The sequence below is a fragment of the Rhinatrema bivittatum genome, chromosome 3, assembly GCF_901001135.1.
Source record: "Rhinatrema bivittatum chromosome 3, aRhiBiv1.1, whole genome shotgun sequence".
Taxonomy (NCBI): Eukaryota; Metazoa; Chordata; class Amphibia; order Gymnophiona; family Rhinatrematidae; genus Rhinatrema; species Rhinatrema bivittatum.
Genome location: NC_042617.1, coordinates 290,860,825 through 290,888,690, shown reverse-complemented (window position 1 = coordinate 290,888,690; position 27,866 = coordinate 290,860,825). Strand labels below are relative to the sequence as shown.

General features: G+C 43.2%; 1 protein-coding gene across 1 annotated transcript in view; it reads right to left on the bottom strand.

The window, feature by feature from the left end:
- Positions 1–27,349, bottom strand: part of HIGD1C (HIG1 hypoxia inducible domain family member 1C) — a 36,807-nt gene extending 9,458 nt beyond the window's left edge. Inside the window, exons 1-2 of the mRNA XM_029594941.1 lie at positions 27,201–27,349; positions 25,396–25,517 (exon numbers count right to left, since the gene is read on the bottom strand). Of these exons, the coding sequence (XP_029450801.1) occupies positions 25,396–25,489 (94 nt within the window). The 5' untranslated portion in view covers positions 25,490–25,517; positions 27,201–27,349. The remainder of the gene's footprint in view (positions 1–25,395; positions 25,518–27,200) is intronic.
- Between the last annotated feature and the right edge of the window lie 517 nt (positions 27,350–27,866).

Sequence of the window (27,866 nt, the reverse complement as noted above, 5' to 3'; positions counted from 1 at the left end):
TGATCTGCAAATGTGCCTCATACATATGTTGTAATGATGCAGTGTGAGTCCTCTCTTTGTACATGGTTTACGTACGATTAGCTTAATGTATGTTTTAAAACAATTGTGATAGCTCTGGGTCTGAATAAATAACGAGTTTAAAAAAAAATAGCCAACAAAGTGCAGGTTTAGTTTGGACTACTTATGAGCCTAATCCCAAAGAATCCATGGACTGGAGAATTTTCTTCCTCTCAAAAGCCCATTTTCTGGCACTGCATAAAGTACAATTCAACGACTGAGCTCCGTGCAATGCCTGCATGAATTAGCTGGCCCTAGTGACTCCCTTTGAGCTGTAAAGAGCAGCTGATGTCCCTGCAAAGCTTCTGAGAGGACAGGGTCACATGCTAATCAGCCAGAGCTCATTAATGCTGGAGAGAGAGCAATCACTCCAGGCTCCCTTCTGAAAGAGACACAGAACCTCTCCCCAGCCTGCCTTCTAACGATTAGCTAAATTTAAGAAATGATTTCCCAGATCGTACCAAGCATATACATATTTCCAAAGCTTTTTTAAATTCCTATTTTCTCCGTGACATACTTTTTTGTGACAAAAAATGGACAGGGACATCTGGATCCAACAGTCTATCAATACTAATTCTTAAAAATCTACCATGGGGAGTCACGTGATGTGGTGATCTGGGACGAATGCATCTAGCCGGCTCTAGGTGTCAGCCCCTGAATCTCTTGTTATTAGAGACATCTGAATTATTTCCCAGAGGCTAGCTACCTGTCAGCTACTGCATGAGCAAATCTCCAGTGACTATGTCCGTTAAGCTGGCAAAAAAAAAAGAAAAAAATCAAGGTTGGAAACGACAAAATGGCCACCACAACGGAAAAGAATTCTGCAGGTCTATTAGAGGAAACTGTGGTCGATGTTTGAACAGCAGTAACTGTGGCAATTTTGACTAAACTAGATAAAATCTCAGAGTAAATTACTGACCTAAAATTCTCACTCAAACTGAGCCCTCATATTGAATCTCTAGAACATCACATATCCACATCGGAGGATGAGGCCTTGACTGCGGAACAGAACCTTCATAAATTGAAACATCTGGTAAGGGCCTAGGAGGAGAAGCTCGATGAGCTAGAAAATTGGTCTCATCAGAATAATCTTCGTTTTATAGATTTTTCGGAATCTATTGCCGACAGTGACCTGACCGATCTTCTCACCCGATGGTTGCCGGACGCATTGGGAATCATGGATCAACTTAGCTCCCTAAAGATTGAGCACACTCACAGGCTGGGAGCCCGGTCTTCACAAAATCAGCGACCATGGATCGTAATAGCCAGAATCCTTAGCTTTGTGGATAAACAGCTAATTTGGCAAGAGTCAATCAAGATGCCAACCCTAAAATATAAAGACTTACCCATTAGAGTCTCAGGACTTCTCTGCATGGGTGGCGGCAAAAAGGAAGGAATTTGATCCACTGTGTGCACAGCTCGCCACAAAAGCAGATGCATTTTGCTCTTCAGTTTCCTGTGAAGCTGCGCATCTGGAGGAATGGTCAACGCAGGTCTTTGAGAAACTACCTGACGCACAGAAACATGTTGCTGAAATACTAACTAGAGAGGGCGTGTGATCGGGATGAATATCGCTATTATTACTTCAAAGCTGATATTGCAGGATGCCCCACAAGGCCTAATGGACTATCAGAAGTTGTTATTTTCAAGATGAACTTTCCTATGTGCCAGTTTCTGTGCTCTGGATTTCGCACTCATGATGGCTTCTATTAATCTCTCAACGGAACTGGTTTTAAGAACATAAGAAAATGCCATACTGGGTCAGACCAAGGGTCCATCAAGCCCAGCATCCTGTTTCCAACAGAGGCCAAACCAGGCCACAAGAACCTGGCAAGTACCCAAAAACTAAGTCTATTCCATGTTACCATTGCTAATGGCAGTGGCTATTCTCTAAGTGAACTTAATAGCAGGTAATGGACTTCTCCTCCAAGAACTCATCCAATCCTTTTTTTTTTTAAACACAGCTATACTAAACTGCACTAACCACATCCTCTGGCAACAAATTCCAGAGTTTAATTGTGCATTGAGTAAAAAAGAACTTTCTCCGATTAGTTTTAAATGTGCCCCATGCTAACTTCATGGAGTGCCCCCTAGTCTTTCTATTATCCGAAAGAGTAAATAACTGATTCACATCTACCCGTTCTAGACCTCTCATGATTTTAAACATCTCTATCAAATCCCCCCTCAGTCATCTCTTCTCCAAGCTGAAAAGTCCTAACCTCTTTAGTCTTTCCTCATAGGGGAGTTGTTCCATTCCCCTTATCATTTTGGTAGCCCTTCTCTGTACCTTCTCCATCGCAATTATATATTTTTTGAGATGCGGCGATCAGAATTGTACACAGTATTCAAGGTGCGGTCTCACCATGGAGCGGTTCAGAGACATTATGACATTTTCCGTTTTATTCACCATTCCCTTTCTAATAATTCCCAACATTCTGTTTGCTTTTTTGACTGCCGCAGCACACTAAACCGACGATTTCAATGTGTTATCCACTATGACACCTAGATCTCTTTCTTGGGTTGTAGCACCTAATATGGAACCCAACATTGTGTAATTATAGCATGGGTTATTTTTCCCTATATGCATCACCTTGCACTTATCCACATTAAATTTTATCTGCCATTTGGATGCCCAATTTTCCAGTCTCACAAGATCTTCCTGCAATTTATCACAATCTGCTTGTGATTTAACTACTCTGAACAATTTTGTGTCATCTGCAAATTTGATTATCTCACTCGTCGTATTTTTTTCCAGATCATTTATAAATATATTGAAAGTAAGGGTCCCAATACTCCCTTCCACTGAGAAAATTGTCCATTTAATCCTACTCTCTGTTTCCTGTCTTTTAGCCAGTTTGCAATCCACGAAAGGACTTTTCCTAGAAGCCTCTCATGAGGAACTTTGTCAAACGCCTTCTGAAAATCCAAGTATACTATATCTACCGGTTCACCTTTATCCACATGTTTAACTCCTTCAAAAAAGTGAAGCAGATTTGTAAGGCAAGACTTGCCCTGGGTAAAGCCATGCTGACTTTGTTCCATTAAACCATGTCTTTCTATATGTTCTGTGATTTTGATGTTTAGAACACTTTCCACTATTTTTCCTGGCACTGAAGTCAGGCTAACCGGTCTGTAGTTTCCCGGATCGCCCCTGGAGCCCTTTTTAAATATTGGGGTTACATTTGCTATCCTCCAGTCTTCAGGTACAATGGATGATTTTAATGATAAGTTACAAATTTTTACTAATAGGTCTGAAATTTCATTTTTTAGTTCCTTCAGAACTCTGGGGTGTATACCATCCGGTCCGGGCGATCTAGGTTTTGCTTTTGGAGCGATGTTGGAAATTTTATTTTACCAAAGTGTGACACAGTTTGGTCATGTTATTTTATTTTAAACTGGCTAACAGGTTTTTTTATCATTTTTATTGAGATAAGGCAACAGCAGAGCACAAACAGAGAATGATAGACAGGGAACATTACACAAAGAGTCATATCATACACAATAAGCAAATAGAGAAAGTACTGGCTACCAGTTTTAGCTTCGAAGGACTGTTTTCCTACCCAACGCTGGTCAGGACTCTGGCGAGTGTTATTTTATTGTTTTGCATACACATAGGGAAGTGATTAACAAAATATTTCATGTCTCCTTAATGGTCTGATATGATTGTTTTACAGTGAAGGGGTTGATACCAGACCACATTCTTATATCTCTGGCTCTCAATATGGGGAGGAACATGTTGAAAGAGAGGGTAAGATTGGATAACTGGGGGGGGGGGGGGGGGGGGGGGGGGGGAACATTTCTGGGTTTGGAGTAGCTTTTAAAAAGCCTTGGAAGGATTTCTATATTAGATGGGCAAGGTGTAATTTAATTTTTGCAGCTGTTACTCTTCTTGGTTTGTTTGTTTTTACAACTGGAGAGAGAATTTCTCCTTTTATTGGTTCAATTTTTCTTTCCTTTGTGGGTTACATACAGTCTTTGTTTTTTGGGATACAGTTTGGGAACTATTGGAGCTTTGTAGCATTTCATGCGTATATAATGGGAAAAGCTGGTTCGTTGGTCTCAGGAGCTCTAATCTTTCCCCTTTTGTTTATACTAAGAATGTATGGAGGACAGGCTGGGAAGGGTGCCATCACAATGAGTCCCAAGGTAAATTATATGACCTGGAATGTTGCAGGGCTAGGCTCTCCCGTTAAAAGAGAAAAAGTCCTTTCCCATAGTCATAGGTCTTCTGGAGAAGTTGTGTTTTTACAAGAGACTCATATGCTAGACAGTGAGCATATTAAATTGAAAACCAAAAGAGGTTTTAATCAAGTTTATTTTTCCTCAGGTACCCACAAACAGAATGGAGTTGCCATATTTATCCATAAATCACAGTGGATGGACAAGGAAGGTCGTGCCATTCTAGTCAAGGGGTCTCTATTTGGGAAGTCTGTGATTTTAGCATCTGTATATGCTCCAAACAAATATAATCATTCCTTTTTCACAGACTTAGTAACCCAGATATCTGGTTTTGGACCCTTACCGCTGATTCTGGGGGAAGATTTTAATTGTGACCATGATCCTTCTTTAGATAAATGTTCAGCATCTGCATTGAATGGCTCCAGAAAAGGGAAGGGAATCCAAACCTTTGTAAAATATTGCATCTTTTAAATGTATGGCGAGTTCTTCATCCCATGGAGCGGGATTATACCCATTTTGTGAGGGCTCACCCCGCTAAATCCCAGATTTATTATCTCTTATTATCTGAGTATTTAATGACGTAGTAAAAGCAGAAATAGGACATTTAGTAATTTCTGATCACTGCCCAGTTTTTTGTTCCACGGGAAACTCATTGGGGTCTATTTCATTATTTCAGTGGAGAATGCCGGAATGGCTTTCTAATGAGCCTGATTTTAAAAACATTCCTTGTGGGGCAGAGGCAACAATATGAGGAATTCAATGGCCAGCATAAAAATAATCCAATCCTTTTTTGGGAGATGGCAAAAAGCGTTTTGAGAGATGATATTCTAAAATTTGTTATCAAGAAATGACGTCAGAAAAATAAACTAATTTTAATTCTTGAAAAGAAGTTGGCTTATTATAAATCCCAGTGGAACAGAGATAATTCTGAGGATTGGAAAGTTAGATTTAGAAGTACTCAAGCTCATCTAAATGATTTGGTTACATCAGAAAGCAATTGGTAACATGCTTTTATACAAACAAGCTGTTCCTTCATGGAAATAAACCAGGACATTTACCAGCTAATTTGGCAAAAACCAGACATTCGTCTAAATTTATTAGACGCATCAAATGTGCCGATGGGTCTTTTGCCACTTCCACATCAGACATAGGGACTGGTTTTAAAATTTTCTACAAAGCCTTGCACAATCAGGACCCACCTAACTGTGCAAACCAAGGTACATTTTTTACTGATTTATTGCTACTTAATCTCACTATTACACAACTGGAGCAATTAAACCAACCAATTGCGGCACGAGAAGTTTATCAAGTAATTGCAGATCTGAAACTTCACAAATTTCCAGAGCCTGATGGTCTAACTTCTTTATTTTGTAAGACTCTACAAGACCTGGTGTCATACACATTGGGTGTTCTTTTTAACTATATGATTACCCTTGATGTGATTCCAGACACTATGAAGGTAGCGGCCATCCCTATTTTAACTAAGCCCAGTAGGGATCTAACAGATCCGGGGTCTTATAGAACAATATCTCGTCTCCTGGGGATCTTAGGTGAATTTACTGATTGTGCGCTGCTTGTGGAAGGGGATTTTAATATGGTAGCCAATAAGTTGGAAGACTGCAAACCTCCTAAACCCATAAAGGTCACAGCTTTTTGTGCCAGGAGCTGCGCCTGCTGGACATATGGAGGGCGTTGCACCCGGAAGAACAGGACTACCCATTTTCTTCTCATCCTCATGGGTCTTATTCCCGTTTGGACTACTTTTTGATCTCGGAGTTCCTGTTCCCTGGGGTGACAACTGCTACCATAGGCACCTTTGCCCTATCGGATCATGCGCCGGTCTTTGTCACGGTATCATTTGGACGCATACCTAAAGCCCCTTTTTCTTGGCACATGTCTCCGGGCTTGTTCTTGGATAAGGAATTCTCCCACTTCCTTACAGACCGCTGGGAAGAATATATGCTTTTTAATAATACTCCTGGCATTATCCCGCGGGTTCTGTGGGAAGCCGGAAAGGTAGTTATGTGGGGCCACATTATAGCCTATGTTGCTACCCAGAAGAAGAAGCGCAACGCTGCGATTCTTAAGCTAAAAGAGGAACTGAAACAGGCGCAACTCAGGCATATTAACACAATGTTGGAGCCTAGCAAACGTGAAGGAGACGAACTGAGGGAAACTCTGCACGCGCTATTGTTCCAACGAGCATCCAAATCTATGAGATATTATAAATACCAGCTGTACAGATATGGTAATCGGCCCAGTAAATTGTTGGCTAGTTTGGTTAGAGCATGTGGCCCCAAATCTCTCATCACTTGTATTAAAGATAGAACTGGGACCAGTCAGACAGCCTCTGCAGCCATTGCAGCGGGCTTTATGGGGAAAAGGCTAGCCATCTTCCCTCAAGAGAGTCTTTCTTTTCTAATTTTCCTTGGCCAAAGCTGACGGAGGCACAACTCCTCTCATTAAATATGCCCATAACTGATTCTGAAATCCATGCCATCACACATGGCCTTAAGCTGGGAAAGGCGGCTGGCCCAGACAGCCTCGGGCCAGAGTTTTACAAGATTTTGAAATTTCCCATTTTGCCTGCGCTGCGGCCATATTATAATAGCCTAGTCCAGGGGACCCCGGTTACACCCACAGAAAATCAATCCACTATAGTGTTACTCCCCAAACCTGGGAAAGATTTACAAGAAGTGGGCTCGTACAGGCCCATCTCTCTCATCAATGGGGATTTAAAAATACTGGCAGCAGTGCTGGCGGCCAGATTGAGTCTCTTCCTGCCTTCCGTGATTCATGGAGACCAAACAGGCTTTATTAAAGGGTGCCAGGGCATTAAAAAATGTGAGGCGCCTGATTGGCCTTTAAAATTTTCATCCTAGGACTGAGGCCCTGGTGCTGAGCTTGGATGCCGAGAAAGCCTTTGATTCCCTTTCGTGGGACTATTTGTTTTGGGCTCTACAAGCATATGGCATATCGGGCTCCTTTCTATCTTGGCTGCAGGCACTGTATGCTAGTCCCAATGCCTGGTTACTTATCAATGGTACCTTGTCGGAATCTTTCCCTATTTTATGTGGGGTTCGCCAGGGATGCCCCCTGTCTCCTCTATTATTTGTATTAGCCATAGAGCCTCTGGCTATTAAGCTGCGCTTGGAGGATGGGTTCGGGGCCTCCGCATCGGCCGTCATCAGATGAAATTGGCAATGTATTGAATGTCATTTGCTTCTGTGTCGATGAGTATTGTATTGAAGTGAACATTTTTGACTTTATATTTAGATGTGATAGTGTTTTATTTTTTATCGTGATTTATTTATAATGTTTGTTTTAGTTTTTGTGTAACTTTGTGATTTTATTATTATGTATGTAATTTTGTATATCGCTTAGGCTATTTGTGTTAAGCGATTAATAAATTTTTTCAAATACAAATACAAAAATGACATTCTGCTGTTTGTGGGGCAACCCCGGACTAGCATCCCTGTTATTATTCAATGTTTTAATGTTTTTCAATCCATCACAGGCCTATTAATTTTTACAAATCAGAGGCGCTTGCCCTTGACCTCGGAGTGCAACATCATTGGCCGGGAGGGTTCCCGTTTATGTGGGCTCAGAATAAAATGAAGTACCTGGGGGTTTGGATCTCCCGTAATCCCGTAAGCAGAATTGGATGCTCAACTCAAAGCTTGGCGTTCCTTACCTCTTTCCCTCTTTGGCAGAAGCGCCCTCCTTAAGACTGTGCTCATGCCTAAGCTGCTTTATAAATTGCATATGTTGCCCTGCTGGCTTTCTAGCAGAGATTTAAAGTGGTTGCAGTCTTCCTTCCAAAAATTCCTTTGGGCGGGGAAAAAAGCAAGGTTACGCTATCAGGTGTTGGTGTCTCAGAGAGGGGAGGGGGGCCTTGGCCTGCCGGATGTTCGGTTATATAACGCTGCCTGCCAGCTCAGATATGTGGGGGAATGGCTCCTTGATGAGTATGCATATTGTGAGGATGGACTGGTTATTAGTATGGTTGCCCCATGGTCCCCTCTGTACCTGATCCAGGCCAGCCCTGGGGCTTACCGGACTTTAACTATCCCTCGCAGCCATGTCAACAGGCTTGGCGCTGGATACGGTCACGAGGGGGAGTGGCTGGACTTCCATCTCTCTTCATGCCCTTAATGGGTAACCTGGATTTTCCCCCAGGCCGCACCATTCATTTTCTTTTTAATGCGTGGCTGCAGAAAGGTTTGGCATTCGTTTTTCACTTTTGTGCTCATGACTCGCCAACGGTGCACAATTTTGCATCTTTGGCCAGAGACTATAACTTACCAGCTAAACATTTCTATGCATACTTGCAGACCCATCATTACCTCCAATCCTTTCACTGGACTGAGGAGTCCTATCGTCGGGAGTCAGCTTTCACGCAATGTTTTTTTGATGGGGCCCTAAAGTGTAACACCATCAAAGGCTGGTGTGAGTTCAGCAGAACATATCGCTCTGTGCCGCATGTGGCCTCTTTAGCTTGGTTTCAAGCTTATGCCCAAAAGCCTACCGGATCTCTCTCTTCAAGAGTTACAATTCAAGATTTTGTACCACATTTTTTGCGATGATGTTCGCCGCTGCCGGATGGGGAAGTTATCCTCCTCTAAATGTATTAAAATGTCATCAAGTGACGGGTACTTTGGCACACTGGTTGTTTACCTGCCCTGTTCTGAAAGCATTTTGGACGAAAGTGCTTGCAGTAGTTGCTTAGTGCACTGGTTCCTCTATTGGCTGGACGGGCAAGTTACTCCCCTCTGGTTTAAGGGGTGCTCTCCCCTCTTACAAGTTGTCCTTGGATAAATGTGGTCATACTGCAATATTGCTGGCATGACGCACGATCTTAGCTGACTGGATAACACCAGACACGCCACCCAATCTGCGGGCCTGGTTTGGACGATTGGCATTTTCAATGCAAATGGAGCAGCTGGTTGCTCTGAATAATGAGAGGGAACAGGACTCGATCTACCAGTCCTGCTGGTCTACTTGCCGTTGGATGCCCAATTGCCGTTGGATCTTCAATCCACTCTAACTGCCACTGGATATCATTCTTCTTGGCAATGATTGGAACTCTAACACCACCTAGTATGCCTTGTGCCTTGAAACTTGATCCGAGATCATTGTGTGCTACGGCGGGGGCCGAACTTGGAAAGGGCATTTGATATCTCTTCTCTGCAAATGTTTGGCAATGTTTGTTATGGAGGGGTTGTGTGTAGTGTGAGGAATGTATGTGGTTGTCTGTGATGTGACTGGGCAGTGGGTTATGGTTTGAGTTTAATCTGCTCATCTTGGTCCGAAGGACCTTAAAAGGAGAGTACACGGGGTGTTACAGTTGACCTCGCTATGTTGGGGAATTGCTCTTGTAGTGAACCATGGCATTAATATTTGGCTCATATTGTGCTCTTTCTTTCCCAAAGTCTGGTTTTGATTATCCATGTGCTGCTCTTTAATAAAAATGATTTTGAGAAAAAAAAACACGAACAATATCTCTACTTAACCAAGATGCTAAAGTTTTAGCTAATAGTTTTTCAGCCTATCTTGCCAGATTTAGTATCACCTGAACAAACAGGCTTTGTACTTGGTAGGCAACCCACCGCTAACATCAGGTGGTTGCTGGTAGCGTTAGAAAGCTATCAAACATATATAGTCTTGGACCTGCTTTTGGTGAGTTTTGACGCTGAAAAGGCTTTTGATTGGGTGGCTTGGGGATTTCTTTTTGACACTTTAGAAAAATTTGGGTTCTCAGGCTCTGTTCTAGTCGCTTTTAAGCTTATATAAAGACATTCATCTGTGGCAATGGATCTACATCCCCAATCTCTGAACTGGGCTGGGGCACCAGACAGGGCTGTCCCTATCGCCTCTTCTTTTCATTCTTTCCCTTGAGCCTTTAATACTTAAAATTAAACAATCCAGCCATATTCCTGGCATAAACGTTGAGAGACAATAATTTAAAATGATGCTCTTTGATGATATGTTAATGGCTAATGCTCGAAAGACCCTTCCCTTAGTGCTTGAACATTTTCTGGGTTAAAGCTGAATTTGTCCAAATCTGAAGCGATGGACATCATTGGTGGTTTACAGACAGATTGGCATAACTTTCCAACGTTATGGGCTCAGGAGACGGTTAAGTATCTAGGGATCAAAGTTCATTGTGATCTGAGGACATGGTACCATTATAATAATATTATCCCCTTTTTACAGCTTAAGAAAAAACAACTAGATAGTTGGAGACACTTCCCGCTATGTCTGGGAGAATAGCTCTGGCCCAAATGATCTTAATTCCAAAGTTATTATACATTTTACAGATGGCACCTGTTACATAAAGATATACAGTCACTCCAGCGGTTATTTGCCCAATTCTTTTGGAATTCTAAGCATGCCAGGCTACCTTTTTCCAAGTCGATTACACCCAGAGAAGATGGCGGTATGGGTTTTTCCAATGTCAGGTTCTACAATATTGCTCGTTTATTGCAGATCTTGAAAGACTAGCTGGGGTTTTCCCATGATGCTTCTGTAACGACATTAGAAAGGGCTTTCGTGAAACCACTCGGCTTAGCCTATATTGTACATTCTCACACCGACTCCCTGCTGTCCCATATCACTGGCTCTTTAATGGTCAGGTCTATGAGATGTTGCTGATGTTATGCCATGGCAACTGTAGATGTGGTACTGTTCACATTACTGGATGATCCGATTGGAGAAACGTGGGCAGGAGTTGTGATCATGCAACTAAAAGCTAAGTACCAAAGTATCAAGTACTAAGAAGATATAAATGCTTGGTTAAAGGTGTCAATAGCAGAGTGGACATTTTAAGTAATTTAAATACACGAAGCACTACAGCACTAAAAAAATCCTTAAAAAAGTATTATGGACTGACCTATGATTAAATATAAGGCAGAGTGATTGACTGGCATGGATTGCCACACAATGACGCCTATTATGATGGTCTATTAGGAATGCGCAGATAATGGTTTATATTAAGAGGTGTGGGAATTGAGTGTTATTCACAACTGTAGATGTCTGACATCTCATACTGTATCCCACTGCTGGGCAATCCTGCGTTTCTACCTGACTCGCAGAATAAAAAGTTTGAAGTGCTTGACAGACAGGGTATTCATAACTTACTACTGTTTACTAATTTGAAGTTGGACCAGATTTGGTCATTTTCTTTCTGCTGACAGCATTTACAATTTACTTTTCAGATTATCTTACTTATATGCAGCTGTGCAGTTATTTACACTAATGTAAGACCTGACAGAGCTGTGTTATTAACTAATAGGCCTTTTCAAAGATTAGTACATTTAAATTTGAAACCACTACCCAATATTTGCTATATTCCTCTTTGGCGGCCACCTGGTCTTGCAATCTGTCCTGTTCACTGTATGAAGATAGCATCTATGACTGTGATAGGCTTGTGCTCCTGGCGATAGTTTGTGTGGTGCTACGTGAGGTACATTTTTAAATTTTAATAAGATTATCTTTTGGCCATGGAAGGCCTATTTGGCTGGTATTTCTTCATCTGAAGAATGTATTAAATGCTCACAACCTAATGCCTCATTAGTGCACTGCCTGTGGGAATGTACAGCTATTCAACACTTCTGGGCTGTCTTAAAAAAAAATGTTTCACTTCTCTTACTATTTCAACTCCAGTATGGTCTGTGGATTTTTGCTTATTGGAAAATCTTGACCCTCAAAGGTCAAATGAGGTTGCTAAGATACTGATATTAAAGGTCGCTTAATAGCTTTGTTTGATCTTATGTCACTAGTTAAACATCTTCACCAACTTTACCTTTATGGACATCTGCTATGTTGGAGCTATATCTACTGGAAAGAAAGTCTGCACGGAATACTTCCTAGAAACGACAAGTCTTATTTCTCCGAATATGGTCCCCCTTTCTGAAATCTTTACCCACAGACGTGAAAACCAAGATTAAGGACTGACTGTAGGTCTTTCTTCTACAGGGGTTTAAAGAAGTAAAAGTGAGTTTATACCTATGTCACAAGCATACAATTATAATTGCTATGCTTCTTTGCATGTTACCTTGTTTGTCAAAAGGTATCCTCCTCCGCTTACAAGGGTGGGGAGCGAGGGCGTTGGGATCTTGTTCTTAGTCCAGTTCGCCTTACTGTCCATGGATAAATTGCGTTTCTGTAGCAATTTCCTATTACACTAATTCTTCGTAATGTACAGTACATGGTGTATATTTTGTTAAAATTAAAATTAAAAAAAAAAAAAAAAATCCTACCATGATAGTTTGCAAACAGCTGCTGAACCCCTGCCGTCCACACAGTTTCTGGGCATGGGCTCTAACCAAGGCTGATCCTAGAGGGGTGTAGGGTGCAGGGTAAATCAGCTGGAGCAGAACCCCATAATGCTGCTTGTGTATGGTTCTACCTGCAAGCCAGCAGATAATGACAGTGCCAGGGATGAGGCTAATGAGGTGGTGCGGGGCCCCCTCGCCAGAGTTTGGAGCTTGGGGCAATCACCTTGATTGACCTTCTCCCACCAAGGACAGCCCTGGCTCTAAGCAGGATGATCACAAAATGCATTGATGCGGCGGGCTTCCAGTGATGACGTCTGTCTGAGAGGAAGCAGATTTCACTCGCTCCCTTGGATTCCATGAAGAATCTCAAATCAATCAAGCCAAACCCATGCAACAACCTCTGAAAAGTGCAAAAAGGTACACTACAATATTTATGGACAATTTCGTTTATCATTTGACTGACGAAATGTCAACCCGACCTAAGAGAATCAGAGTGGAAAAACCTGGGCCTCTGGATGAAGAAAAAAATATGGTGCCCAAGGTGTCACAACCAGCAGAAGGGCTGACTAAGGCCGCGATTCAAGATATAACTAAAGCAGTTTCCGAGGCAATTTCAGTTCAACTAACAAAACTTCAGGCCTCCATCGACAATCTCCAAGAACAGTTTGAGAGCTACAGAACATCTACATCACAAATCTTTGAAAAAGTGGAGAAACAAGAAACGAAGCTTGATTCCATCGCTAATACAATTGCAGACCTCAGGGCGCAAAATAAAGCCACTGCTGACAAAATTAGATGATTTGGAAAATAGAAACAGGCAAAATAACCTACACATTGTGGAAGTCACTGAGAAACTGCAATCGGAAGATTTGCTGAAATTTTGTGAAGTATGGCTGCCGAATGCTCTCGAGGAGAGCACGCAGGACTGTCAAATTTTGGTGGAGTGGATGCTTAGAGTGGGCCCTGCGGGTCCCCCAGAGGATAAACCGTGGCAAATTATTGTAAATATTTGAATTTTACCAATAAAGAACGGCTACTGACTGCTTTCTGTAAACGCAAGGAATTATGTGAAAATAAAATCTCGATTTTCCCCAGACTTCTCGGCGAATATTATGGCAGCTAGCAAAGAATTAAACGCCACACTGTACACAATCCTACAAGTGTGCAGTTAGATTCACTCTTCAGTTTCCGGCAAAAATTAAAGTTGATCGTAATGGAAAATCTAAGTTAACGCACACTGCTCTGGAAGCCCAAAATGTTTTGTTGCAGTTGGGCGAATGACAATGTCTGTTTTGATACTAATGGAGAACTTCTAATATCTTACCTCCGAATAAGGTAAAGAAGTTGTGTTACAAATTGTTCAGAGGTTTTTGCGTGCTGTGGCTATTTTCTCTTTTTGGCAGGGTGGTTTACTTTTACAAGTCCTTGCATCTGAACCGCGTCCTTATATTGCTGCGCCCGGGGCTGATCCCCCTCAATTCTTCGGAGCTCTACTTTGTGCCTCAGCTTGTCGGTTAATTGCTGCCGCACATACTTAATTTCTTGTGTTTTCCCAATAAGGGTATGGCTTTTGCTATTGTTTTTCTAACTGGTCAGCCTCGATCTTAATTCTTCGTGGAATCCGGGAGGTCTCCAGGATAGACCGTGGGGAAGAATGAAGAGTGCTGAAGAAGGAACAACTTCGGTGTTCCGGGATTCTTCTGCCCTACGGACTGGGGAGATGGAATTCCTATTTGGGAACCAGGCGTTCCAAAGCTTGGCAATGTTAAGTGTGAATGTGAATGCTTGTGAATCTTTTATGATAGTTATAGTGCTTATCTGTGCATTTGTTTATCTGGTGACTGAGACTCGGAGATTTGGGACAAGTATTCTCGACTGTGGGGGGCCTACTGTTTTATACTTTTCATTTATGTTTGACCTTCCAATCTTTTACCATGATCCTGATGGTTCAAATTCATTTTAGGTCTTTAAACGTAGATGGCCTGCATTCCCCAATTAAGCGTAAAAAAATATTAACTGATTTGAAAAAAAAAAAAGGGCTCAGCTATTGTTTTCCTCCAAGAAACCCATTTAGTCGATTCTGAGCATAGGAAATTGCAAAGAAATTGGGTAGGTAGCTGTTTCTTTGCCTCCTTCTCAGCTAGGCAAAGAGGCGTGGCAATTCTCATACATAAAAACTTACCTTTCACATTAGAAAAACAAATTGCTGATATTAATGGGCGCTGTATTATTGTGTTGGGCTCCCTACTTGGCGGAAAATGTTATGCCCCGAACGTTTATTCCCAGCTCTTGCTGCTAAACTTCTTCAATGGGATGATTATTTGTGTGTTATTGGGGGGAGGGGGGGGGTTGGAGATTTTAATAACACTGACAACCCTCTCGTGGAGTGTAATCCACCCAACAGCTGGAAAAAAATTCAGGGAAATTTAGGAATTGGCTTTCTTACAACAGAATTGGGTGTGGTTGACACATGGCGGTTACTGCACAGTAATGACTTTGACTTTACCTTTAACTCTCATGAGCACCAAGTTTATTCAAGGTTAGATTACTTTTTAAATATCAAAAAGATGGTTTGATAAGATTCAAAGCTGTGAGATCTGTGAAATTCCTTATTCAGATCATGCTTTACTTTTATTACTATGGAATTTTTATGGAGGAAAAAAAAAAGCTGGAAATGTCCCATTCATTTATATCATGATAGTCAAGTCAGGAAATTTCTTCTGGATAAAGGGGAAAAAAAAGAGTATGAAGATACTAATGCAATCCCTGACGTGGATCTAATAGTTTTCTGGAATGCCGCTAAGGCAGTCCCTCGAGGCTATATTATTTCCTATAATGCTGGGTTACACAAACTCTGCAATGCTAAGATATTTTCCTTAAGCAAACAAATGGCTGAGCTTAAGAGGATTCATGTGCAAAGTCTATCAGCGGGGCACAAAGCCAAATTGCTAGCTGGGAAAAAGGAAATGAATGATATCTTATACTACCAAACCAAAACCACTGTTTTAATTTAAGTTTCATAGTAATGGGGGGGGGGGGGGGGGGGGGAGTGTTATATTAGTGCTTCATTTAATTCTTAGGTTCTTATGGAATGAGGGTTTCCCAGTGGGGAGGTTTGGCTCTGGAGCCAAGAAAGATCTAGGCATCATAGTGGATAACACATTGAAATCGTCGGTTCAGTGTGCTGCGGCAGTCAAAAAAGCAAACAGAATGTTGGGAATTATTAGGAAGGGAATGGTTAATAAATCGGAAAATGTCACAATGCCTCTGTATCGCTCCATGGTGAGACCGCACCTTGAATACTGTGTACAATTCTGGTCGCCGCATCTCAAAAAAGATAATTGCGATGGAGAAGGTACAGAGAAGGGCTACCAAAATGATAAAGGGAATGGAACAGCTCCCATATGAGGAAAGACTAAAGAGGTTAGGACTTTTAAGCTTGGAGAAGAGATGGTTGAGGGGGGATATGATAGAGGTGTTTAAAATCATGAGAGGTCTAGGACGGGTAGATGTGAATCGGTTTTTTACTCTTTCAGATAATAGAAAGACTAGGGGGCACTCCATGAAGTTAGCATGGGGCACATTTAAGACTAATCGGAGAAAGTTCTTTTTCACTCAACGCACAATTAAACTCTGGAATTTGTTGCCAGAGGATGTGGTTAGTGCAGTTAATGTAGCTGTGTTTAAAAAAGAATTAGATAAGTTCTTGGAGGAGAAGTCCATTAACTGCTATTAATCAAGTTGACAGAGGTAGATCTTAAATAAGTACGCGCACGCGAACAAAAGTACGCCGGATTTTATAAGATACGCGCGTAGCCGCGCGTATCTTATAAAATCCGGGGTCGGCGTGCGCAAGGCTGCGCAAAAAAAAAAATCGGCAGCCTGCGTGCGCCAAGCCACGCAGCCTACCTCTGTTCCCTCCGAGGCCACTCCGAAATCGGAGCGGCCTCGGAGGGAACTTTCCTTCCACGTCCCCCCACCTTCCCCTATCTACTCCACCCCCCAACCTTACCTAAATCCCCCCCCCTACCTTTGTTGTGCAAGTTACGCCTGCTTGAAGCAGACGTAACTTGCGCGCGCCGCCTCGGCATCCCCCGGCACAGGCCGCATTGCCGAGGGACTCGGGACCGCCCTCCTGGCCCGCCCCCGAACTGTCACCATGCCCCCGGACCCGCCCCCTCTCATCCCTTTTTACGAAGCCCCGGACTTTCGCGCGTCCTGAAGCTTTGCGCGCGCCGGCGGCCTATGCAAAATAGGTGCGCGAGTGCCCTGCGCGCGTAAATCCAGCAGGATTTACGCGTGCAGGGCTTTTAAAATCTAGCCCTTAGGAAATTGGCTCTGCTACTACTGGCACCAGTAGCATGGGATCTTCTTAGTGTTTGGGGACTTGCCAGCCTTTTTTGGCCACTGTTGGAAACCGGATGCTGGGCTTGATGGACCCTTGGTCTGACCCAGTATGGCATGTTCTTATGTTCTTAACATGGCTTTTTTAAAAGAATCTCTGGCAATACCAAGGGATTAAATTTGCCAGTTAAGAGAAGGATATTTTTTCAGAACATGGCTACACTTCAGACTGACATTGCTTTCTGCCAGGAGACCCACCTCTCTAACAGGTCGATCCTGTAAGGCCGCGGTAATAACAGTGCGGCAGTGTCAGGCGCACCCTTCCTCCCCGCACGCACAGTTCTCTTCACTAACTCCCCGATACTCTCCTCTAATCGCATGCAAATGCATGCCGCGGCTTTAAAGCGGTAGGGAAGGGTTATGCCCGCGTAACCCATTTTACTGTATAGGCGCTTAATACAGCGCCTATACAGTAACCAGGGTGCGCTGGTACCTGTCATTTCAAATGACATTTGAAATGACAGGCACCATGAAGTGAAAAAAAAAAAACCAAAATATGTAAAAACCTGAGTGTTCAAAAAAAAAAAAAATTTTAAATACCTGTCGGAGGGCCGCGTGGGTCCAGGCGGCGGCGGTGGGAGCCGGGTGGTCGCGTGTTAAATCTAGGCCGCGGGCGGGTGGGCGCCTGTTCCAGGCAGCGGCGGCAGCGGGACACGCGTTAGTTCGAGACGGTCGGTGGGCGGCGGGTGGTCGCGTGTTAAATCTAGGCCGGGTCCGCACAGGCGCGCATTCATTCATCCTTGAGCATTCATTCATGCCTTGAGCGCCGAATCGCAGGGGTCGCACAGGCGCGCATTCATTCAGGCGGAGCCGCCGGCAGCTTTCGCCGCCGGCTCCTCCTCCTGGATGAATGAATGCGCGCCTGTGCGACCCGGCCTAGATTTAACACGCGACCACCCGCCGCCCACCGACCGTCTCGAACTAACGCGTGTCCCGCTGCCGCCGCTGCCTGGAACAGGCGCCCACCCGCCCGCGGCCTAGATTTAACACGCGACCACCCGGCTCCCGCCGCCGCCGCCTGTACCCACGCGGCCCTCCGACAGGTATTTAAAAATTTTTATTTTTTTTTCTGACAGGTTTTATGTGTCCCACATCATTACATTTTCTCGATCATCTCTGTATCGCTTTTTTTTTTTTATTGTGTTTTATTGTTTTTGAGTGTCTTAAGCGGTGTCGATGGATTTGTTACTAGACTCACAGTCCTAACTCCTACTAGGGGGAGGCGGTAAACTAACACGTTACGGCCGCGGCAAAACAGTGCGTTACTAATGAGATAACCTGAGCGCGCGTTACGGTATCGGAGGGGAATAGCTAATTCCTTCATTATACAGCTAATTCGTTCATTTACATGCCGGGTGGGGAAGGGTTACGCGTCTGTTTTAAGAAGCGCTACGGACGCGCGAAACTGGAGACTGTATCGCTGGTTTGCCTTACGCGTCCGAATTGTGCACAGCGAGCTCGTTACAGACCAGAAATCTTCAAATGAATGTTACTGTATCGAGCTGTAAATGGCAGGAAAGGCTATTGCATTCTGAGGTACCCTCAATACTTTCATGCAGCAGCCTCAGTGGAAAAAAAAAAAAAAGTATTGCGGGGTGGGTATACTTTTCTCCAACTCAGTGGCTGCAGATATTAAAGCCGTACTGAGAGATGTAGAGGGCAGATATGTTTTGATTAAGGTAAAGATCCATAATAAGTTACACACTCTGCTTAATGTTTATGCTCCTACCGTAGATCAGCATTGTTTTGTAAATAAAATCTCAGTTATAGTGAGGGAATGGGTGGAGGGTCACCTAATTGTAGGTGGCAATTTCAATTTATTTGTCTATCTATCTAGTTTTATATACAGTCGTTCGGTTTCGCCATCACAACGGTTTACAAAGTTTCAATGTTTAACAGTGTTCAAAAATTCATACGCTTGTTAACATAGTTATCTTAGTCGCTATAAACATAGTTTGGTTGTAAATTGTACAGATTAAATTACGTGTTTTGGGTTGGATCTGCATGGTTATATGGGCCGATAGGGAGGGACATTGTAGCATAGAGTCAGGGTGTTTTGGTAGGCTTTGGTGAAAATCCCAGTTCGGTTGGGAGGGAGTTCCATAGTTTGGGGCTTCCTAGGGATATGGCTCTCTTCCGAGTTGAAGTAAGTTTGTGATGAGCAGGTGGAATTTTTAATAGACCTTTGTTAGCTGAATGGAGATTTTGGTATGGCGAGTGGAGTTTTATGGATGCACTTAGCCAATTTGTTTGTTTTTCATATATTATTTTGTGTATTATGGATAGTACTTTATAGTCTTATCCTGTATTTTATTGGGAGCCAGTGTAGTGAAATGAGAGTTGGAGTAATGTGATCATATTTTTTCGTTCCTGTGAGTATTCTGGCGGCTGTATTTTGAAGGATTTGGAGCGGTCCAATGGTGGTGAGAGAAGTTGAACAGCAGGGAGTTGCAGTAATCCAGGTTGGAGAAGATGAGTAGTTGGAGGACTGTTCTGAAGTTGCTGGGGGAAAGGAAAGGTTTTAGGTGTCATAGGGTTAGAAGTTTGTGATATTAAACAAGCGTTTAATCTATGCCAATAATCGCTACCTTATTTATCCAATCAGGTGCTACATATACCGTGACTATTGAATCCAATAAGCACCTAGATATTTAGCCAGGTTAGTCTTAATTTCGCAGTAGAACTCGCACTACTTTATTTTTTTCGTTGTAATGTATTTGTTGTAATGTATTCGTTGTAATGTATTCCCCAGTTACCTGTTCCAAGTTTATCTCCCTGTTCGATGTAACCGCATTCTTACATGCATGTTAATGTTATAATGTAAACCGAATTGATATGTAACATTGCTACATGAATTTCGGTATATAAAAATGTTAAATAATAATAATATCAGTCTTTGATTTTTGCGGAGATGTGGTTCTTGAAGGATAGTTCCTTGTCAATTATTACTCCTACGTTGCGGGCATGGGTGACAGGGAAGATTGCTGACTTGATTCATTATGTTGAGTGGTGGTATGTGTGTAGGGTTACTCTTTCTATCCAGCATGATTATTTCTGTCTTATCAATGTTTAGGATAAGTCTCATGTTGGTTAGTAGTTGCTTTATTTTGGTGAGGTAGTTGGCTGTTTTTTTGTAGGTGCCTTCCAGAGAGTTGTGTATTGGGATAAGTATTTGGATGTCAATGTTACTAGATATCCCTATTTGGACAATATGGGCCCTGGAACAGGAGTGGGGGAGGAAAAGTAGACTAGCTCTGAAGAATTTTAATCGGCAACAGAAGTTTGATAGATATCTGGCGTCTACAGAACCCCACAACTCGTAACTATATATTATTTTCCCCTTCTCATCTATCTTACTCCCGTTTAGATTATTTCTTTATAGATAGATCTCTAGTGAGCTCATCCAAGGATGTAGATGTAGGCAATATTACATAGTGTGACCATGCTCCAATATCGATCACTATATATAGTACTACTGGAGAGGTGGGTACGCGATATTGGCAGTACTTACTGCAGCTTTCCAGGTTTGAAAATTAATTATGAAAAAAGTCTGAAGCGTTCCCGCTCTCCCCATCGCTAAAAGACACTTGGCAAACATCCTTTCCCTTTAAATGGAATTTGGGGGAACTGAAATTCTTAGAAATTAATCTTACGTGCACAGAAAGAGCTAAATCATCAAAATATACTTCCAGCGCTGAATGATTGTAAGTATCCCTTACGTAAATGGATGGATTATCCACTTTCTTTCTTTGGAAGATGTGCAGTAGTTAAAACGGTGATTTTGCCTAAAATGTTATAAGTCCTACAGATATTCCCTTTATGGGCACAAGGAAAGGAGATTAAGTCTTTTAGGTCTGCTGTCATTACTTTCATCTTATGGGGAAAGCCTGCTCGTATGGCTTATAATTTTTTATGCTTCAACAAGTGGCTAGGTGGGCAGGCCTGACCTGATCTTAGAATAATGTCGCAGCCTTACTGCGGTATATACAGGTCTGGGTTTCTCTACATGCTAACTTGGATCCTGACCATCTCTTGACTGAGCTGGCATCTCCTTGGGAACCAATCTGTTGCATTATTCCCTATCGGTAAAATTGGTACTGTGTCACTGGGGGTTCAGGTTTAGGGCTATCCATAAAGCTGGGAAGTGGTGGAGACTTTGGAATAAGCAATCTCCTTTTGTATCTCCCTTTTTGGAGCTTGATGGGCAACCCAGATTTTCATCGCGGTAGAGATTATAAAGTGTTTCAGGAATAGAAAGTTAAGGATTTGTTTTGCATAGGCCAGTTCGTGGATTCAGAAACTGCAATACTCCATTCCTTTGCACAATTAAAGGATGACTGGGATATTCCTAAAACAGATTTTTTTTGCTTACCTCCAATCCAGGCCTTACTGTTTTTCAGTGGGGAATGAGAGCTTAGCTGCCATTGCATTTACAGACCAGGAAGAAAAGTTTTTTCGACACTACACCTAAATTCAACAAATTGCGCTCCTGGATCCTGCAAATTAATGATACTTCCCCCTTAATTGGCCTCTCTCATCCAGTAGGGCAGTGGAGTACAGACTTAGGACTGTCGCTCTCCATCAATGACCTTCGGTCCGCTTTCCCCATTCTTTATCATTATTTAAAAGCGGCCAACTTACGGGAGGGTACAATTCAAAATTCTCCACCGGGTTTATATAACCAGAACCAAAAGGATGTTAAAGTGAAGCTTTAGACATTGGACATTTGCTTAAAATGTGATACCGCTCCAGGAGACCTTTGCCATATGTTTACTGGCTGTCCTAAATATAATGCTTTTTGGAAAGGTGTTACAGACTAGGTGGGCAGGCAAAATGTGGTATTTCTCCTCTTTTGATGATACTGTGAAATTACCAGCAGGTGGGCCTAGACTGCTAAGTATAGCTTTGACTTTAACTAAGAAAGTCAGACTGATGCATTGCCCAGTTTAGATATTTGGAGGGCAGAAATGAGAAGCCATGCGTCTATGGAATGATTGTGCCAAAAAAGGTTTTAGCAGGCATCCAGCTGTTTTGTTAAAGCAAAAAAAATGTATTTCCTTCTCTGGTCCAAAGTTCTGCGTATGCTGTAAGAATATCTGCTTATGTAGTGCCTGTAGCCAGCACCAGGACTAATTGGTCTATTTTGTTAACTATTCAGCACTTCATTTGTGGTGTTTGTAGGGGTGTGGTGTACAAGTTTCTTGATAAAAGAGAGGCGGGGTCCCTTACCTTTGTATTATGGTAACACCATTGCCTCTGCATTTACTTATTGATATCTTTGTTGCCATCTAAGCTTGTGAATTCCTGCATGAGTTTGTGCATTTTTTTCCCCTTTGTGCTATTTTGCATACGTGTTTTATTCTTTTTGTTTTCTCCTCAGATAAAAGCATATTATAAAATAAAATGCATTGATGCAAAGAAAACTGAGAAATGCAATGAATGTTCATAACATTCCACAAAATAGTCGCTTTTTATTTAAGAGGACTAAAAGGATCACTTTTAGCAAAGAGTTAAAATGGCAATTTTAGGTCAAGGCCTCCATTTCTAAGCTTGCACTGCACAAATTATTGGCCACTCAGATATTTGGGAAACTGTACGCGAGGCTACAGAAAAGAAGGGAGACTTCTTACAGGACGGCCCTTATCTGATGGGCAGGTGATGTGGACAGTCCCCTCAGCAGAAACTTGCCAGCAGTTGCATACAGAGGAGGAGCCCTTTTACTGAGGCTCTTTTCCCCCGTTCTGTGTCAACTAGGAAAAACGCCTTAGTAAATCAGGCCTATAGTAAGGATAAGCAGAATTGCAATTCATTGAGTTTTTATTTTGGGGCTGTTGCTTTTGCAACGTTCTAGTTTATAATTGCACGTTCACTTGGGGACTTGAAAAGGGGTTTTCATTTATACATTTTTATTGAGTTTTTCCATGTTACCATCATAATACTGCAATACAGAAAAATGAAAACCAGTTTGACAATAGCATGAAACCGTAACAGATAAAACTGTAAACCAGTCATAAATTGTAGATCTCCCCTCCCAACAAAATCCCTCCCTCCCCCCCCCCCCCCCCAACCTCCATCCACCCAGTAAAATCAAATTAAGGCAGTGTTCCCCAGCATACCATAGTAAACAGTCTCATACAGTCAGATTGGAATGGAAGGGATAAGGATTCCCCCATGAAAGATAATAATTGTCCCTTATTTAATGGAATACTGTATATTGCATAATACTGACTGTTGCAGTTCCTTTGACAGAGATTCCAAAAATTGGTTTCCGAACATTAATAAATCTTTTCGCAAAGGCAGGTGATTTTGCTTTTGCGGCACGGGACTCCAGGCACACCAACGCTACCATTTTGTTATGCCATTCTATTATACTTAAGGTGGAGGGGTCCAACCAGTGTGATATTATACATTGTTTGCCCACTAAACAGCATTTATGAAAGAGGGACCTCTCTTTGCCCATGTTCATTTTTTCATTTAATAAAATGTTATTAATTGCTTCACACTGGAGGCCGAAGCGATTCATAACAAAGCAATCATTTCTCCAGGTCATAGTAAGCAATAAGTGCCTTGGCCGAACCTTTCGGTTTGGCCTTTGTTATCGGCCCGCCACGGGAAATTTTGTCTTGCTGTGGTTCGAGACGATTTTTTTTTTCGGCTGCTCCCCCCCCAAATAAAAAAAATAATCCACCCCAACCCTTCAAATTCAATTACCTACAATCCCCCCACCCTCCAGACCCCCCCAAAACTTGCCGAAAATATCTGGTGGTCCAGTGGGGGTCCCGGGAGCGATCTCCCCCTCTCGGGCCGTCGACTGCCACTAATCAAAATGGCGCCAGTGGCTCTTTACCCTTACCACGTGACAGGGGTACCGGTGCCATTGGTCAGCCCGTCACATGGTAGGAGCAATGGACGGCCCGCAACATTTTTTAAGATGGCACAACCATCCATTGCTCCTACCATGTAACAGAGGCCGACCAATGGCACCGGTACCCCTATCACATGGTAAGGGCAAAGAGCCACTGGTGCCATTTTGATTAGTGGCAGTCAACGGCCCGAGAGGGAGAGATCGCTCCCGGGACCCCCGCTGGACCACCAGGGACTTTCAGCAAGTTGTTTGTTTTATTTTGGGGGGGGGGTTGTAGTTAATTGAATTTGAAGGGTTGGGGTGGGTTTTGTGCCCTTTCTCCCCCCCCCCCCCCCGAAAAAGCGATACGAAAACCACACGAAATTTTGTGGGTTTTCCTATCGGTTCATCAGGCCCCCGAAACGCAACGAAATAGGAAATAAAGGCGAAATTTCCTATTTCGTTGCAAACGAATGTATATCCCTAATAAAAACCCACCCGCTGACAAAGAGAAAGACCTGGTGCTGCACTTATGTATCAGATTTAAGTTGCTGGGAAGTAGGTGTGAACAAGCTGCCCAGACAACCTGAGACCTTTGACTTCAGATCCATGCAGAGTCTGAGCTGATGGATCCTTTGGCTGAGACTGAGAATCCATAAAATAATTGTATGTGTGGGGGGGGAAGGGAGGGGGCAGGTGTTAATCTGCCACCCAACCCTACTGAGGATACGAGTATGTCACAATCATGGCCAAAATAGAAGGGATAAGCCATCTGTTCAAAAAACAAACAAACAATCAGGCCAATGCAATATTGGCACGTGGACAACGGGCGCTCACGATTGAGCGCCTGCTCTGACGCGCAACAATCGACCTCTCCGGGGCACCCGATGCAGCATGCAAATCGGCTGCCGCGGTAAAAAGGACGTGCTAGGGAAAACCGTGTCCCTAGATTCTCCTCAGCAGCAGGCACCCAGGAGAGGTGGCTGTCAGCAGGTTAGGAAAATGGATGCTTGTTAATTGAGCGTCCCTTTTCCTAACCTGATCGCTGGCACACTTTTTTTTTTTTGGTACAGTTCTACTTTTCCACTTCCTCAGACTTAATACTGCCACGATATTAAGTCGTCGGAAGTACAGAAAAGCAGTATTTTCTGCTTTTCTGTACACGTTTTGGGCTCCTCAAGAATTAACACCTGCTCCCGGACAAGCGTTAATTTTGGAGAGTAAAAATGTGCACGTTCAGCACACATTTTTTTGCATTGGGGATAATAGCTCATAGCCTCATCAACAAGAATTTACATGTGATGAGCGCTATTAGCTACGCACTCTATTGGTCATGCATTTTGGACGCGCTAACCCCCGTTTTGCATCGGGGGTTACGGACACACATCCAATCGCGTGTTGAGCCTACGCTGCAGCCAGCGCATGATATTGCATCAGCCTGAATGTGAATTGATGGAATGTAGTTTTTGGGCCAAGCAGAAGGATGTGCCCTGCATCGAAGACCTGGGATTTTTATGCCAGTTCTATTTTTTGTTTTGGGTTTTTTTTTTAATTAGAGTTCAGCCGGGGAAATTCTTACATTGGCACCATGACTACCTGTTGACAGACCAGATTATCATCCTTTAAACTTACCTATGGGGACAAAGGGAGACTCCTTGGTTTTTCGGATCAGTTTGTTGGTCTGACTGTTGCTTTCCTCAGAGGACCATGTATTGTCAGAGGACATCTTGAGTTAATGCACACTTACTCTCTTGCTGGAAAGGAAAGGGAGGGAAATTTGGATCAGAACAGCTCAAAAATGTCAGCATAAGATTGTATGAAGCACCCTGTCCTGCACACATGAAGCAGCCTGCAGGCCAAGTTCTACGCAAGCTGCTTGCATGCATTTCTGCAGAAGCAAACACTGACAAGAGTGTGAATAGTACTTTCCTTTTTTGGGATTCTTGTTTCTACTGTACTTCGGCTTTCACTGCTAAACCAGCTAGATTTAGACACCTAATTCTCTCCCCCTCCTCCCTTGCCACACTCACTTGTGGTACTGCTGGGCCCTTCTCTATGTTGTCAGTTACAGTAGCAGGCTGCAGCAAGGGCTTTTTTCTGTTTGGATTTCATGAGTTGTACTCTGTAAACATACAATGAGGAGCCCCAGCTGCAGCGATGTCCCGTAGAATCAGACCAGAGTTATAAAAAGAGAGAGCAGAGACTACTATGGAAAGACAGATAGCAGATGCAGAATGAATTTAACAGGCAAACACAAAGAATAACAAATTAAGGTACTGTACACAATGGCATTAAATAAGCTAATGGGGCTTGAAGACCAAGTTTCCCAACAAGAGGCTCTTTCCAGCTCTACTCCAATGCAGGAGACACTCTCTGTTTACATAAAATAAGATTGTGAGGATTCCCCCTCCCAAAAGGTACATCACCAGAAAGACCTCTTACAAGAATGAGAGGGCTTCCATCTTTTTTGAGGAGCTCTGTCACTTTGCACACCATGGACCACAAAACAAGACCAGACTGCTGTTTGGCATAACAGTCTTCAGTCTAAGCTGCTGACCCCCCCCAAACCAGTAAACTGCCAAAAAGATAATGCTATTTCAATTTCATGGTCATTGTGCATCAATTTCACGGTCATCTGAACTCCGACAAGGGGTGCGGTGGCACTCCCTGCAGTTTGAAATACAGGGGTAAACCTTCCATTATGCATAGGGTTCAAAAAGGAGAGCATTTTTTCCACTCAACATCTACGCTCCTCCAGACTAATCCAGTACCCTATTACAAGTATTTAAAAAACCTAAGAGGGTCAGAAATGTGATTAAGGTAATCAAGACACCTAATTGACTAATGCTTAGTGCAGAAACAATAGAAATATTTATTTCCCTAATATTTTGTGTTTGCTGGAGGAGGGGGGAGACAGCAGTCTATAATTTCTTCCTCTTCTTTTATACTTCCAGTCCATCAGAACTGGGCAGGGATAGAATGCCTTAAATCTTCATATCCAATTACTTCGGTGTGTGTTTGTGTTTTTACCCCTCCATCCGCTACTCAGGTTTATCGCCTTACCCAGGATCAATCAAAACAGGCTGATCCTGTCCTGGTTTTGCCCCCTGCACGGATTTATATTTTGGATTTTCCCATGCGTTCTAAGGTGCAAAACCAGGACTGGCTCAATTTATCCAGGTGACCCGCAGTTGGTGGGGTGTTGCTCTGACGTGAATGCTGAACGGTCCCCCGGCTCTTAAAGGGCAAGAGCAAGCCTTTCGGTACCTCACTCCCTTCCGAGGCCTATTAAAATCCTGCATTCAGTCCTCAGCCACAGTTCAGGTACCGAAAGGCTTGCTCTTGCCCTTTAAGAGCCTGAAGACCGAGCAGCACTGACGTCAGAGGAACAACCGCGACCCTTCCCCCGCTACCACCACCAGCAACGCAGCTCTCACCTGGCCAGGAATCCGGAGCCGCGCACAGCGACGAGCAAATTTCCACCAAGGACCCGGGAAGAGAAAGCGCACGCTGCTCCGTCAGGCTTTCGGGCCAGGGTGAAGGACGGCCGGCGGCGTGACGTCACCGCGCCCGGCCACCAATAGCAAAGATAGCGGCTGCGTGACGTCACGGGAGAGGGCGTGTAAGAACCTGGGTGGGGGATAAAGAAGGAGTTTCTTAAAGGACGCGTCTAATAATTAGGAAGGAGGTGGGTTAGCAAAGGTTTTGGTTGGGCTGCTCGTCTTTCTGTCTTTGTCTCGATTCCAGTTCTTCATTTATTCCTTATGGCTGAAACCTGCAGGCTTCCTTTGTCATTCTGAAGTCACAGCTTATAATATTATCCTTTGAGCTGGTCATTTTAGGCGGTGATGATGTCATTAGTACGGGACCGTTTGCAGGAGACTGGCATCCTTAGGAGTCCTGGGGGGGAGGACACTGGATTCTCTGCAGGCTGTGGTACCGTTTCTTGGATCGATAAGAATTATCTGTAGATGTTGTTGTACATGAACTTGTGAGATCACGTCGGTCAATGATGTCTTTAGATGTCTGACTGCCTCATTGCTATGTGCAGTAGTCTGGTCACTACAAGCAGGAAGCCCTTGATTCTCTTACCCTTTCTGAGG